We start from the raw sequence: 17203 nt of genomic DNA, 5'->3' as shown, positions 1-17203 counted from the left end.
TGATACATTTATCTGAAGATGATCAGATTCTTGATTGAAACTACAGCCAAAATCGGTTATGACAACCCCGAAGGGACCGCCAAACAACGGTTGTTATAGGCGATTGTCGCACAAACCGTTTTTTTTTATTTTTGCTAAAAAATGTCATATATATAAGTTTTAGGCTGCACATTTACATGGTTCATTAAAAGAAAAGTACCGGTAACTGAAATAAGTACTGGAGTGGGACGGCAAGGAATTTCGCTTGGAGAGTAGGTCCATTGATCGGCACATGCTTCAACCATCAAGTAAATATTCTACAATATCTTTGTGTTCAGATGATCTGGCCCACTTGATACTTAATGAATGTTCTTCCAAAAAAGACTGTATTTTCTCTCTGTCCTTCCAAACTGTAGAAATCATTCGTTGCGATACAATGAATTCCTTCCCAATGCTCACATTTTCTAACTGCCATATGTGTGTGATATTTCTTCAATATTAAACACTTTCCTTTTCTTTTGCAACATATGCGCAGCGATGATTGCCTCGAGTATTTAACAGACCTACTTGAAATCTACAATAAAACAGGTAACAAACAAAAATCAACACTAGACGTTATAGCCGATGCATTTTTCTAAAAATGTGACTAAAATACGTCGTTTTATACAATATGTTGTAATAAGCGATGTCATGTTAAACTATTTGTTAAGTACAGTGTTTATATAGGATTTTGGCACGACCGTTAGATTTTGCCATTATATTCAGCACGTCATTAAAAGCGATGTTGCAATAAACGATTTTGACTGAAATACTACGATGATAAGAAATTTGAATGAATACATACATACATAATCATTATAGACTGTTATGCCTTTCAGCATTCAGTCTGCAAGCCTCTGTGAATTTACTAAATGTCGCCACGGTCCTCTATTTGCAACTAGTGCTGTGGCCTCATTTAGTTCTATACCTCTTATCTTTAAATCGTTAGAAACCGAGTCTAACCATCGTCGTCTTGGTCTCCCTCCATGAATCCATGAGTTAATTTTAATTATCTCAATTCTGATTAGGTGCATCTTTCTTTCTGTTAATAAAGTCACATCTCTTTGTAGATGGTAGTGTATGATTTGCCTCGTCTGCTCTTCCCACACTCATCTGCCACTGTGTCCTCCTCTTCTCGTTCCTGTCGGTCTATGTATGTTTGATTTGACATTTGTCTGTTCCTTTCCAATACTTGTACTGTTTTAGTGTAACGTTCCAAAGGCTGGAGTTTCACCATTATGTTCCTGTTGTTACACAGAGCTGCGATACCCGACTGAAAACACAAGTAAAAAGTGAGATGTGAAGTTTTCAGTTACAGTGCATTAAAATGTTCCGGTTTCCTTGCTGATGGTGTCTGTGTCACAACGTTCCACTTACTGTGAAAGAATTAAAGCTACCAGACAGTGATATTTACTGCCGTAGCCTGAAAGTTTCAGGCATAAGAATATGCAGTCTACCTGCAGGAATACACTAATGCCTATAGATATCGGTACTTAATCACCACAGACTCCTCAAAACCTCAAAATTCACAACAACAACAACAACAAATAATTAGACTTAAATAAAGCAAACTTGTACTCGCATTAATTTAAGGAGCAAAATAATAATGTTATTGGTTTTTACGCCCCGCTAACTACTTCTACGGTTTTAGGGGACACTGAGGTGCCAGAATTTTACCCCACGGGAGTTCTTTCATGTGCCTGTAAATCTACTGACATGAGACTGATGTATTTGAACACCTCCAAATACCACCGGACCGAGCCAGGATCGAACTTGCCAAGTCAGGCCATAACCATGTGAGCCACTCAGCCAGCAACAAAATAAAAACCCACTTCTAAATTATGATAGGTCTTACATCATCCTACCAGTAACATATAAAATGTCCTTAATTATTGATACATTTTTCCTAACCTTACCATAGTAAGCAGTTCTATGGAAACATTGGTCAGCTTTCAGATTGTTTTAAATGATTTACTGTCTTCAATTTCCTTCCTCATTTCTTTGTTTCGAAAGAAAGACTGCCATCATAAAGTGGAATTACATGATCAATGCTGCAGCCTAATCCATATGTGACACTAATGATGGAAAGACATTTCTGAGTTAGTTTGTCTCCAAAACATAAATCACACATGGACCTTTTGTTGGCTAAAGGCTAAAGCTATCGACCACTTTCGGTACCGAACATTTTGAGTTCCTCCTTGGCCTAGTAGAAAACGGTGTGCCAACATTTCCACATCGCATAACACATTCATTTAACACTGCAGTAAGCCCAACTTAAGTACGTTTTGTGAAACATTTTAAACTCTTCAAACAGCAACAACAACAGTGAGTGAGTGCATCCTAAATACTAACATGTGACTGAGAACAAGTGGGCATACTTATATGTTTTATATCTTATGGTTTCACCACTAATTTTGGAACCCTTAAAAATATTTCGAGCATAAGAGAAATCTAATAATTTTTCTTCTAACTGACAGAAGATTTTTTCCATCTCGTCTGGAATCTTATGTTCTCAAGTGTTTTGGAACGAATGTGGTACTCGCTATGTGTTAAGGATGATGTTTACAGTGCACTTCATTTGCCCCTTTGTACCTTTAAGTTTTTCAGTCTTTTAACACAATGTACATACCTAGAAAAAATAACACATTTTATTAATAATAGAATGACATGTTTCATTCTATAAGAAAATCGTTAGATTATTTGCATACGTTCAGTATATATGCACACTGCTGGCCAAAAGTTTCCGGACAAAACATATGTACCCGCACGAATATGTTTAATGATTGTTTCATGACAGATTATATTACAGTAACCAAGTTTCGAACGTTTTTGGGCAACGGCGACGAGTTCATGTTCGGCATTCAGCATCGGAAAACATCATCCTGACTGTATAACACCTACAGCAAAACATGGAGGGAGCTCTTTGTTTCACATTCAGTGGTCAAGGAACACTGGACAAAAATGGTTACCATTCCGTCCTATCTCGTTATTGGACGTGGGTTTGTCCTCCAACAAGACAATGACACACATCTCGCTATTGCATGAATTATCTGCAAAACAAACAAAACTCTGTCTGGTTAACTGTCTTAAATGGAATGCCCCCCCCCAGTCCTTGGAGTTAAATCCAACTGAGCTCCTGTGGGAGGACTTGGATCACCATGTCTGAAAAGAATGTCCTTCTTCATCAGAAAAGCTGTTGGACATCCTGCAGAATGCCTGGCAAAGATACATGCATCAGTGTTAGAAAAACTTATTCTGAGAATGGCGAGAATAGTTAAAAGTGTGAAAATGAAAACCTACAACCTGTTTGGAATGAATGAAGCCCCATCTTGCGGCGAGCATAGGAACTGTGCCGGCTGCTGAGGCCTGTCGTACTCCTCTTGGGTGATTAATGACTGACAGATGAAATGAAATGATGATGGAGAGTGTTGCTGGAATGAAAGATGACAGGGAAAACTGGAGTACCTGGAGAAAAACCTGTCCTGTCTCCGCTTTGTCCAGCACAAATCTCACATGGAGTGACCAGGAATAGGTTAAAGTACTTGCAGCAAAGGGGGGCTTCTTTGATAAGAAGAGATTCTGATGTGTTCTGGTGATCTGTGGGAGTAAATGTCTACATATTGTCTATTTCTTGCTCAGACGTAATGTAAAATATTAGTTTTAGAATACATATTTGTCAATTCCTTGTATAGGTATGTTGTTTGCTTTTAACCTCAGTCCATTATTTAACAGTTCAAGGTTGTCCGAAAACATTTGGCCGACAGTGTCCAAGACTACAGCGTGTAAACCTGTCAGTCGTTATGAATGAATGATATTTAGGGGTAGTCACTTTTTGCAGGAGCGATATTATGCAAAATGCTTATAAAGGGCTGTACTTTTGTATTTTCACTTTTCACAACCTGTGAACTTGATGTGTTTTGAAAAAGTGATAAAATAAAATAAAAAAAGCAAAGTCGTCTCCGTACAGGCCATGAAGGCCCTGGGAGGGGTGGAAGGTAAAGGCTCCCACTATCCGTAACCTCGGCACTTGATGGGGTAGAGTGGTTAGCTCTACCCCCAGGAATTATCCTGGTACTCATTTTTAGTGTAGGCTGAGTGAACCTCAGGGCCATATGCACCTCCGGAAGTGGAAAACAAATTTCTTAAATTTTAAGACTTCCTGACAGGGATTCGAACCCACGTCCTTCCAGGTGAACTGAGCACGCCTTTACCGCCTCGGACGGGCAGCCCCTGATAAAATGCAAAATATATACTAAATTGTGATATAAATGCAAAAGCAAGTGTTTTATTTTCACATACAAGGTACTCTCAATTATTTGTGAGCAGATTATCCAGTTTGTGGGTTACTCATACAACCTTAAAAAAAGAAAGGTGGTGAACTAGACAAGGCTTTCAGTAATTTGAGTTGTTGAGAAAGGTAGCCGTCAGTAAACCCAACCACATGTGTCAACTGTGGCCGAGAACAATCCACATTACCTAAATTCAAGACAAAGGTCGCGTGCTTAACACCACTGCCCAGCAACATGGCCCCTCTACCACCAGCTAATAATGCTACAAACATTCCTCCACTTTCATCAGTTCAAACCACCAAAAATTCAGCATGGCAACGGACCAATGGTGTACATAGAATTTTGTCAAGCAGGTACTGAACCAGGCCTCACCTGAAGAAATGTAAAACAGAGGATCTAAAAGTCCCGAGTCCATTTCACTCATAAACCACCAGCAGAACTCAACACACAACGGTTTGACTGGGCACTTTAACGCAGGCACAACAGTAAATTTATAAGGATACAGATGCAGGTCCTTTTTGATAACGTTTCGACAGGACGATAAACAGTGTTGAGATTGCATCGGACTTTGTTCCAGGCTTTCCTTTACTTGAGCAATGTTTTGTGGTGTTCGAACTCGCAGACATGTGAGAGCAACCAGTTGGTTTCCAGCACAATTCATTAACACGGGTCAATTCCATGTCAGTCTTATAAATATTCTCTGGGACAGTTTTATTTAAGTCACCCGGTATACAAATGCCTATGGAAGAAATGTTGTTATATTTCAGAATTTGTATTTTACTATTTTATTTCAAAATTGAAAGTGTCCGAGTATCAAGAAAAAAAAACATATACCAGTATTGAGTATCGACCCATCTCATTAATGAATCAGTGACGCCTAAACATCTTGTTCTGTAATCGAAACCGACTTTCAACCTATTAGGTCGTGTTACGTACATTTAGTACGTATTGAAGAGATTTTAAGTACAGAACAAAAATGGCCAACCAGACACCAGTGGGACCCGAACCCACAACCTCCCGATTTCGCGTCGGTTGCTACACAGGTGGTAGGACCTGCTTGGATGTTACATCCCAAGGCTGCAAAATTTCCTTGCTTTAAGCTTGCAGAACGAAAACTATAAATCATAAATAAAGATTTGAAGAATTTGTCAGTTTTGTATTGCTGGCCCCGTGGTGTAGGGGTAGCGTGCCTGCCTCTTACCCGGAGGCCCCGGGTTCAATTCCTGTTTTGGCCAGGGATTTTTACCTGGATCTGAGGGCTGGTTCAAGGTCCACTCAGCCTGCGTGATTACAATTGAGGAGCTATCCGATGGTGAGATAGCGGCCCCGGTCTCGAGAGCCAAGATTAACGGCCGAGAGGATTCGTCGTGCTGACCACACGTCACCTCGTAATCTGCAGGCCTTCAGGGTGTGCAGCGGTCGCTTGGTAGACCAAGGCCCTTCAACGGCTGTTGCACCATGTGGGGGGGGTTCAATTTTGTGTCTTATATTCAGAAAACATTAAAATGCTTTTAAAAGTCCTGAAAAGTGGAAATACAAGAGTACAAGACTTTATAAGCATTTGACATAATATACACCATAAATAACATAACACATTTTTCTCAATATCCTCTGCGGACACAAGAATCATAATCATAAAATTAGCAGTGAATCCCTTTTGCATGTTACCTGCTCATAATTGCCTGCTGCAGCTCCCTTATCGCCGCACTTGATGTCACATCACCGGATCCTGTTTGCCCTTCCGGACTCTCTGCTGTGTCTGGGGGACTGTCGACGTCTGCTTCTCGAGAAGTCAGTTGTCGGGCCTCTCCGACCTCGCTGAGAGGATGACTGGTGTGCGACAGTGCCATGTTCGTCTGATGCTGACTGTCGGGAATCAAAAATGGGATACCACTGACACAAAGAGAAGATTTCTGTTCTGTTTTATGTGATCTGAACAGAGAGTGCATGATGGAACCAGCTGACACAATGAAACTACTACTCTCGCCTATTGGATCATCCTGTGGTATAAAGCCAGCAGAATTATTGCTTTCAACTTGAACGACTGCATCGGTCCTGTTCCTCGAAATCTTCCACAGGTCTTCGCATGGTGTTTCAGCTAATGGTTCAAAAATTCCCTGAATGTGGCATCTTTTTGATTTTGGAACCAAACTAGGCTTGGCTTTCAAATCAATGTTAACATGTTCTGAACACTTACTTTCACCTTCATCTACCTTTACACTGCTCCCTTCTTGTTGTGATCCACAACAGCATCTCCCACCTGGTCTGCCACATGAACAACCATCTATAGGTGGTTTAGCTTTCATTTCTCTTGCCTCTTTATCACCAGGGACATCCCTCGTCTCTACCTTTACACTGATCCCTTCTTGTTGTGATCCACAACAGCATCTCCCACCTGGTCTGCCACACGAACAACCATCTACAGGTGGTTTAGCTTTCATTTCTCTCGCCTCTTTAACAGCAGGGGCAACCCTCGTCTCTTGCCGCTTGGAAGGTTGATCTTTGCTGCTGTACACTGTAATAGTAGGTGTATCTGAAGATGAACGTTTCAAACGAACTTCTCGACGAAGTGAACTGCTCGGCACCAACCGAGAATTTACACGATCATCAGCTGCCCCATTGTGGTAATCTGTGTCATAAAAGGACTGAATTCCTTTGGGGGATTGAATTACCATAGGAATATATGACACATCTGGAAATACACTATTCTGATCCATTTTCTGTGTCTTTTCAGATCTAGAGCCTGTTTTTCTCAACTCTGAATGTTTCGTTCTTCTATCCTTTGCAGGAGGTGGGAATGGAGCCATGGCAGCTATTGGGATGTAGGAACTGTCAGGGAATGGAAATGTTTTGCGCTCATGTCTAGCGATCTTTGTCTTGGGAACTGCAGTCGTGAATGGTTCTTGATTCTTCTTGTGTTTATGTGATGGTGATTGGGTTTCTACACCTGAGCTCTGCTCTGATGGCCCTTCTTGAGGAGTATAAGATGTCTGAGTAGTTATTGTTTGTACCAGATTCCTCCTGTGTTTACACGGTGGTAATCGAGCCTCTTTACCTGCCTGATCTCCACCTAAGGTCCGCTCCATATGATGGAGTGTTGATGGACTTTCTTCAGGAATGGTAGACGTTCCAGAAGGTTTTTCTTGTACCAAATTCTTCCTACTTTTACATGGTAGTGATTGGATCTCTACACCTGAGATCTGCTCCCACTGACAAGAGGTTGATGGCCCTTCTTGAGGACTGTAAGACGTTTGAGTAATACTTGACTGTAACAGATGTTTTCTGTTTTTAGGTGGAGGTGAATGAGGTTCTGCACCAGCCTGATCTCTTTTCTGGAGCATCGATGATGATTGCTGAGACTTGCATGACACGGCAGCAGATTTTAGAAGAGTCTCCTCCTGTCTGTCTCTAACCAGCAGTTCATCTGTTTGAATGCCCTCTTCCCTGTGCTGGAGAGTTGAAGACATGTCAGCTGTCCTTACTTCTTCCAAAGTTTTTCTACTTTTGCATGGAAAGTTATCAGATTTCTTGTATGGCAAGTTATCAGATTTCCTACATCGCCAAACAGGACCCAAATCCTGTTTTCTTTCTTGAGGAATTGGTATTTGTTTCTTTGGTTTGGGAACTGGGCGAGTATTCTTTGGGTCCTGCTTTTCCTGAGGTTGTTCTTGGCTACTAAACTTGGAGACAGGTTTTGTGTCAGCTGCACGATGATGTGAAGAGCACGATAACAACTGACAGTGTACACAAGCATCACCTGTTTCACTGTCATAATCTGTATCATCAAATGGTTGGCAAGCAAAATTTGAATCTTGTAATCCAATCATATCACACACTGTAGAGGCTTCTATACCCGAGTATTCAGTTTCTGAAGAGCGTCTCTCTAAACTGAAGCTTCTTCCGTGATTCAAGTCGAACATAAAAGTATGCTCTTCTACGCCACTAAAATGAACACTTTTGTGTGAACGTAAGCTACACTGGCATGCACTAGCTTTGCGAGTACAAGGTTTCGATGGACCGGGCTTTGAGCTGCCGTTTGCTGGATGTACAACTATTACTTCCTTCTCCATGCGGTGGGCATGATGCACTTCACTATCAGATACATTTTCCCCTATATATGAAGATCGTCTGACTTGTCTGATATCGTCCCCTTTTCTCCACCGACTTTGTTGTTCTCTTATTCTGTCATCATGAGTATAGTCGATCAGGCCAACGTTGTTCCTTGGTGTGTATGGAATCTCTTCTCCAGGAGGTTTAGGCAATTCGTAACTTGGAACTCGCTGTATCTTTAATTCCCGCCGGATATTGATCGACGGTAACTCTTGAATGGTGAGTTTCGCTAGTGGTAATTTCTTGCGAGTAACCTCTTCCTCTTCTTCTGTAGACCAATGTTTTGTCTTCACATCAATCAACGTGGCCTTGCAACAACCAGGAGTGTATTTCTTCTTCATTACAGTTTTGACATGATCACTCTTTTGCTGTTCACAACAAGGACAGATGTTGTAATTGCTTTGATGGCGAGACAGCTGCCATTTCTGTGAACTCTTTACCTCCTTACTGGAGCACGAACATTTTCTACTTTTACAAGCACAACCACGCTCAACAGCAGGCTTCTCTGGAACTTTTTTGTGGTACGACAGACATAGACACTTCTTCTTGTTTATGGCACACTTGCACCTTCCCTCTGCGGTGGACTGAGACTCGCCACATCTTCTGCCATCAGACGTATTGTATCCATCGTCGGTACCTTCCGTAGAGCTCTTGGCTCTTAGCAGGTTCGTATGCCACGTAAGTCCTCGATTCCGACTTCTACTAGGAGGAGATAACTTTTTCTGTTTAATATCATAAGTATCAGCAGAAATTGCTTCACTCTGAGGATGTTCTATTTGTTTTCTAGGACTAGGAATTCTGGCTGTATCTTTAACAGATTCTTGAGGATCATGAGATCTTTCAGAAACAAGTTTCTTGCTCCGACGTTCACAACGACGTCTCTGACAAGTTCTGCCACTCTTTGATGGTTTGCGATCTGAATCAAGTTCATTGCTTATGTCTTTGGCAAAAGCTCTAGCTCGGAGGACATCATCCTCCAGACGGGAACTCTCGGCTTGGAGGGCATCCAGTGCCACCACGATATTGTGCATACGACTAGGATGAGAAACCTGCAACGACACAAAAGTTTAAGTCAAAAATACAGTCAATTTCATTGCCTACAATAATTCATTGTTGGTGGAAAAAAGTATCCCTACATCAACTCGAAACTGCCCTCTAACAAGGGAACCATTTGACTTCAAAGAAGTGATGATAACAAAAACAAGGTAACAGTCTGCCATAAAATAATACTTATGTGAATCTAGATAGGATTATCAATTGACACTAGAAAGACAGTACCGGTCATTTTGACAGGAAAGAAATGTGTTATTGTTACATAAAACACACATGTTTTATTTGAACTCATCTACAATTAAGGCTAAGGCCACACACACATAGCAGGTTTAAGCTTGGAGCAGAAACAAGTGAGAGCAAACAGGAAAGCAGTGTCGAGCTGCGCTGATACATTGGCCAGGCAGAAAGCAGTATTGCAACAGACAACATGCCGCCAGTGCTATCACGATCCAAGAGATTATTATTGCTAAGCAAGGTTTCTCCAGTGTCGATTGATATGATTGACAGTCAGAGACAATAGACTCGTGAAATTAATTTACAATGGGAAGAAGTGGGCGAGTTTAATTTGTATAAAGAATTACGCAACTGCAGTGAATGAATTTCTGAATACTTGAGAATGTGAGACATTTGATATATTATTATATAAAATGAAAACAAGGTTGTAAAGAATGGAACAGAACTACAGACAAAGCATCGCAGTAGAGGAGAGGCTTGTTGTTACCAACACTAGTTCTATTGTATTTTATTGATTAACTGAAAGAAGCACAGTTTCCTGTTTTATTTTAATTTTTTTAGCCAACATAGGACTACATTACTTAGGTTTATGGGGATGTTTTTTTTTTTTATTTTTGTCAGCCCAATACTGTTTCATCCTTTCTGAACATAATTTTCTTTCTGCTTCTGCAATTACACTTCCTATTCTCTGCTTGTTGATTTTTGTCTGTAGTCTAGTGTGTTTATCTTTCAATATTTTGAGTGTATTGGTTTTGTATTTTAAATCTTCTATTGTAATATGCAACGCTCTCATGTCTTCTTTAACTTCTGTTATCCATCTCATATTATTCTTACTCTTCCATAATTTTTCTATTATTTTTCTACTGATTCTATTTTCAGGTGACCGTATTAGATGCCCTAAGAATGATATTTGTTTCTTTTTCATTGTGCTAGTCACAGGTTCTATTTCTTTATAAACTGTCTCACTGGAAGCCAGTCTCCAGACTCCGTTTACTTGATAATTTTTATTTAAACAGGTCCTCACTATTCTCCTTTCTAACTTGAGTAAACTATCTATTGCAACTGTGTTTGTTGTTTTAAATAATGTTTCAATTGCATATGTAATTTGTAGCTAGGTGACGGTTTTGTAGTGCTTCAATTTGGTTGCTATTGAGAGACACTTTGTATTATATGTATTCTTGGTAACATGCTGTGCTGTAACCACAAAGCATCACAGTAGAGGAGAGGCTTGTTGTTACCTTGTTTCTTATAACGTAAGAAAACACAAATATTAGAGCATTAAGGAAGGATCTGAAGGAAATAGGCCTTACACAGAAGACACCACAATTAAGATAAAATTGAATACAAAACTCAAGAATACAAACCTCCGCTTTACCCTTACACAAAACAAACCAACAACGTGAATATTTTCAACTGAGAAAAGGGCACGAAGATCGGAGAGTCTGACGAAGTATTGGGAGGACTGCAAAGCCTGAACAATCCCTTCAAAGAGACCTGAACGACAGACTGACTAAAGTGATCCCATGTGGTCAAAAAAGAAGAAGAAACATAGTTCCATGTAAGGTAGAAAATGGATACATTATACCATTTATGCATGGAACTTTGTATAAAGTAAGGAAATTAAACATTAAACTGTTAACGGAGGTAACTAAGTCCATAAGGAAATAACATTACATCACTACAGAAATTGATGCATTTTTTTATTAAGTGAAAGAAGTATAGTTTCATATAAAGGTAAAAAAAAAGAAGACATTTTACTGTCCATTGCTCTGAATATAGTTAACAACCTCAGTCCGGTAACATTCCTGTCTTTAAAATATTTTTGAGATATATACATCCCACAGTACTGGTCGTTAACAAACTTATGAAATCAATTAATTCCTCTGTTCCAAAAGACATGGTGAGCTTACAGCTGAGCAGCAAGAAACAATCTGATCTGACTTGAAGCGGTGTTGGGCAGTGAGACGACTTGATTCTACGTGCTCAACTCCTCAGAACTGCTTGTTCGTGCTTGCTGCTTCAGAACGCTTTCTATGCGGTCTTACCCCAATGACTTTTAATGAACTATACCAGTGAGTGTTTCTCAAACAATCAAAGTTGTACCATATACAGCGTCAATCACCTAAAAACTTGCAGAACAATGCGTATTGACATTAACAGAATAAAACTAAATCAAGTAGCAAATATTTAAGAATATACTTAAATATTGTATTTAAACGGTCCGCCTATTCAATATATATGTACTTATTTTGATCTAGAACATGTTTCTTCGCCTGAGGGGAAAACTGGAAATTGGAATGTCAGTGGTGGGGTTTTTTTTTTCTTTTTTTCAGGATTCTTGTAGTTTACTAGCTATTGTAGTTTGAAAACTGCAAAGACCGGCAGCTGTGTGCTCCATGTGTCGGCACTAACTTAAGGAAAAATAAGTGAATAACCAAATTCTTTGGATTCTGTAGAAAGAATGTGGCTGTATCTTTAACAGATTCTTAAGGATCATGTGATCTTTCAGAAACAGAAACAAGGACATCTTGGACAAGTTCAGCCACCAGTTTCCAGTATGCCACGTAAAGAATGATGCACACATTCTACTAGGGTCGTCCGACGAGAAGTCTCGAGCCCTGATAATAAACATCTGTTCGGTCTGCGATGACTCGCGAACTGAGGTGCTGCCATGAAGTTGCAATTGTGTCTTACAAGGGGGCATTCCCTACTCGTCACCACCGATTTTGCTCAAATTTATAGAACACGCAGGGCTTGGCTAGAAATGAAAGTACCTGAAGTGGTAACTCCAGATGGCCAAGCGTATAGAAAATAAAAATAAAAATGTTGGCGCGGCTCTCGCACCGTATAAGCTACTTACGTTAGCGTGCACGCCGAGCAGTTGTTGGTGTAGCGGTAAGATTAATTAATTTTAAGGACACTTCCTCTAAAGCATTACTTTGTCAATTTTATATATTTTTCATCTAAACAGTGTTATGTGGCTGAAGATGTTGATAATATACGAAACATGTACCACTTTTGACCATTAAAAATTGCCTTAAGCAATCATTGTATCGACTAGGTGGAAAATAAATAAATACTTAATTGTGAATCTATTGAAGTGCGATACGGACCATGAAGCTGATTTTATGTAATCCAGATGATTTCTTTAGACTGAATGCAAAAGGGCCATTATCAATACATCACAGTCAGTATCTTCTTCAAACTCTACGTCTGCGACAGACGATAAATAGTGTAATCATTCTTCACCTGAGATGTTGAGTTGCCATAGTAATGAGAAAATATTGACTCAATGGAACAACAGATTACACTGCGTAGCACTGTACAACAAAAAAGTGCTGCTATTCCAATATTGCATTTCTCAATTTCTTGCTTCAGACAGTTTAGAGCTCTTGGTTTATTCAAGATTCATACATTCAAAGTTGTTGTTGTGCACCTTCCCGTTTGCATCTCCCATTTCCTTGCATGGGGAGTGTACCATTATCATCAGTTTGGTTATTCATGCCTTTGAATTTCATAACCATTTATTTCTCCAATATGGAGGTTGTAGTCCCATAATCAACCGCCAACCAACTGGCCGTCATCTATGACATGTCTGACTTGGGAGGCTTACGCTCCTGCCAGCATAGCTGTCTGGATTACTTCGGCATCCGACCTCCCACACTGCGAAAAAATGAAGATTCTATCATGGGAGCTTAAGAAGTGAGAAATATGAAGGAAAACTTCACTGGTCAGAATGACGGTACAGTCCTTCTAGTGTTAAGATACGAGAACACTAGGTAATCCACAGTGTGATAAAAAATGAGTGATACTGAACAGGAATCTGGCAGTTTCCTCATTTGTGCTACTAAAGGATTATATTAATACCATGCCATTTATGAATAGATGACTAAGATTTCATGCTACATAACATTTTAGTTTCTATTATAAACAATACAGAAGAATTAAAGCCCTAATATTTTAATACTGTATATTCATACATGAACATGTTAGTAAATTAGCTTTGTACAAGGTGACATTCTGTTTGTGGTGTCAAAATATAATTTTTGATATAAAGTGTTTTATGTAACTATCAATATGTGCAGCTAACGACTCCGAGCTGCCCAGTTGTAACACCACCATTGATTTCAGGGCAAAATGATTATCATCCTAAAATTTACGAAATGATAATTGATCACTAGAGCTCAAATGTTTGGGAAAAGTCATATTTTTTTCTTTGTCTCTATTTTCTTGCCTGATTGGATTTTGGTGCAAATCAGGTGATTATCGTCACAATTAAGTGATTTTTATTTGTCATATAAATGCATATTTTGGCTACTTTTTGTCATAAGGTCATATTTTGAGCTATTTTCGTAGAAACATCATATTTCGGTCATATTTTGACGGTTTGGCGAACACTGTAGCTGTGCAAAATCATCGTCAACTTTCCGATTGAGAACTAGTATTCACAAAACTGCTTTTTCGTATCACATCTGTAGTTAATACAAGTGGAATACTCTGCCTCTTCTATCAAGATTGCACAGGAATTGTTTTCCAACAGTTTGTCAGAAAGTGTGGCAGAAAGTCGAACTTTGGAATTATATTAAGTGCAATTACTCGTTTAGAAGCTGCTAGCTTAGAAATTCATGCGAGTATTGAAATTGTGAGAAGTGTTGAACTTTCAGCACAACAATCATATGGAATAGTCGGCGTCAGTGTAAAACGGTAACTTTGAAACGCGCTTAATCGAAGTGACTGTTTTCGCTGTGTATGCAAAATAAATGATGTTCAAGGAGAAGAAGGTACCAGTACATTTCAAGATGAGTGCATACTCGACAGCAGCGATGTGCACCAATAACATCTTGTGACGTAGAAAGGAGCTTCTCTTCTTATAAGAATGTGTTAAGTGATAATCGGAGGTCTTCCGCGCCTGATGCTTTGAAGATGAATGTTGCCATACACTTCAATACCACCCGCGGAGAAGAATGAAAAAATTATGCGAGTTTGCAATATTTGCCCTGCCGCCCTACCATAATGTATCGAAAGACATCTACTTAATTCATTTCGTGGTGCTCAATTTAAACTTCAACGCATTGGAGTAATATTAATGTAATCTGGGCTTAAACGTTTCAAAAAATTTTTATTTTTTTTTATTGATTGATTTCATAGTTTTCTCATATTTCAAACCACCATTGAAGATTGCAAACATGATTTGACTTTTCAGATGTGTGTGATCTGATAATCTTAGCGAACTTGGTACTTTATAGATATGTATACACAAATGTTTTATAAGTGAATCGAGGACAACAGACTGAATAACTGCTAAACATGTAGGCCCTACAATCAGAAAATAAATATGAAAGTAAGAATAAAGAATTTACTTAAATATGAATCAAAGGGATCGCCGTTTCGATTTATAACTTATTTTATAATGGCCATATTTAGATTAATCATTTTCGGGTCATATTTTGTAATTTTTACGTCACATTTCTTCCCTTTTGAGGTCATATTTGGTTGCTTATTTGGGATATTTTTAGGTCTTAAACATCCGAGCCCTATTGACTACAATTTGCTCTGGCCTGCGCCAAAAGACAGATGAACTGTACCGTATACAAACCACTGTACTCAAAATACCCTCTGTAGCACCACACCCAAACCCTCATTGCTCCACTGCACACGCCTTCTAGTTGCTCTCAGACCAGTGGCGGCACTCTCTACTCCACCGAACGAGGAGCTTACCGTTCGCTGGCAAAATGTGCAGTTATTCGAGCCTTGAACCCCAACAGTTAACTGCAAAATTCATGGGTGATGGTACCGCACAACGTCGTGTGATTTTCCATACCACCTTCTTCAATGTTCGACAGTCCCAGACAGCCCACTAAAGCAACTTGAGAAGGGTAAGAACGACCTTGACCGACTGCTTGTAGATACAACAAGCAATAACTATTCCACGTTAGGTCTAGGAAACATTTTATATGTGCATTTTCATTAGACCTTCCATATTTCTATTGAGGGCCATGGTAAGTAAATCAAATCACTAAGCTGATTTGCTCCATCCATTTTGCGGGTATCTGAAGCAGCAGCAGTTCTACTTTACGAATACAGAGGGATATCAGATAGTATATACACTGAGTGGCCAAAAGTCACAAGAAGGGGTATCCTGTTAGAAAATGTGCCGTGTATGACTCCTGAGCATTGCTGCAGCGTAGCTGAGCAGTCTGTCACAGACACCAGTATCGTGAAGATGGTAACTGACTTTGAACGTGAGATGATCATCCGTGCACGGCGCATGGGTCTGTACAGTGGGTAATAGCACTGCGGAGATTACACGCGAATTCGGGTTTCCGAAATCAACAGTGTCGAGGGTGGATCTTTAATATCGCAGAGAGAATATTACCACCCACGTAAACCGCCGCATAGGAAGATCATAGTTGTTTAACAAACGGACATCACGTTGCCTCCACAGAACCATACTGGACACTCAATGGGCTACTGTGAGTGAGATCACTGCCCAGTTGAATGTTGCGCGTCAGGAACCCATGGACTGTAAGGAGGCAACTGCATCACATAGGCTTCACCAGCCGACGACCAACTCATGTCCCTTTGCTGACACCTCGGCACAGAGCTCAATGACGTGCATGGGCCCGCGAACATCGGCAATGGACCATGCAACAATGGCGGCTTGTGGTATGGTCCGATGAATCCTGGGTCCAGGTCTATCAAGCTGACAGGCGCGAGAGTGTGGCGAATGCCCCATGAGGCTGGGTATTCTGCTTGTCAACAAGGTTGTGTCCAGGCGGGAGGTGGCTCAGTTCTGGTCTGGGTGGCATTCTCATGGTCGCAATTAGGCCCCATAGTCTGGCTGCAGAGAGCAGTGACAGGTGCTCGTTATGCGGACATTCTTTCAGACCATCTGCATCCCTTTCTGGCTCTAGAGGACCCTAATGGACATGCCATGTTTCAACTGAACAATGCGCCATGTTACAGCTCTGTGGTGACACACCCACGCAGGTGGTTGGAGGAGCACTCCAGTGGTTACGACCATGGATTGGTCCTCCAGATCTCCCGATCTTAATCCAATCGAGCATTTATGTGATGTTGTCAATGCTGGTGTACGCTCCATGAACCCCGCACCAACTACACAAGACCAACTGTAGGTAGCATGCAAGGTGCATGGGTCCAGATCCCTCCAGAACGATTCCAACACCTTGTAGAGTCGATGCCTTGTCGTATTGCTGCCGTTTCGAGGGTTCGGGGAGGAGCAACTCGTTATTAAAATCGCATTCGGTGTCGTCCCATGATTTCTGGCTACTCAGTGTAACTACAAAAATCATGCAAAGGCAGATTACCAACAACAAAACAAGGTGGAAGCCATGTTCGTTTTTCATTACAGTAAGATCTAGTGACAGTTGCGACACTTACTTGTCCACTGCATTGTACAGGACTCCCCACACTCTGCGTCACCTCGGGCTGCTGCTTTTCACTCTCACTAAAATTAGAAAACCAAATACTCTAATGGA

The 17203-nt window shown here is 40.4% G+C and overlaps 1 protein-coding gene across 1 annotated transcript in view; it reads right to left on the bottom strand.

The window, feature by feature from the left end:
- LOC136883525 (titin) overlaps positions 1 to 17203 on the bottom strand; it is a 122811-nt gene that overhangs the window by 40136 nt on the left and 65472 nt on the right. The window contains exons 4-5 of the mRNA XM_067155890.2: positions 17106 to 17172; positions 5976 to 9466 (exon numbers count right to left, since the gene is read on the bottom strand). Of these exons, the coding sequence (XP_067011991.2) occupies positions 5976 to 9466; positions 17106 to 17172 (3558 nt within the window). The remainder of the gene's footprint in view (positions 1 to 5975; positions 9467 to 17105; positions 17173 to 17203) is intronic.

This window comes from Anabrus simplex, chromosome 11, assembly GCF_040414725.1.
Source record: "Anabrus simplex isolate iqAnaSimp1 chromosome 11, ASM4041472v1, whole genome shotgun sequence".
NCBI lineage: Eukaryota > Metazoa > Arthropoda > Insecta > Orthoptera > Tettigoniidae > Anabrus > Anabrus simplex.
This window is presented reverse-complemented; position numbering and strand designations above follow the sequence as displayed.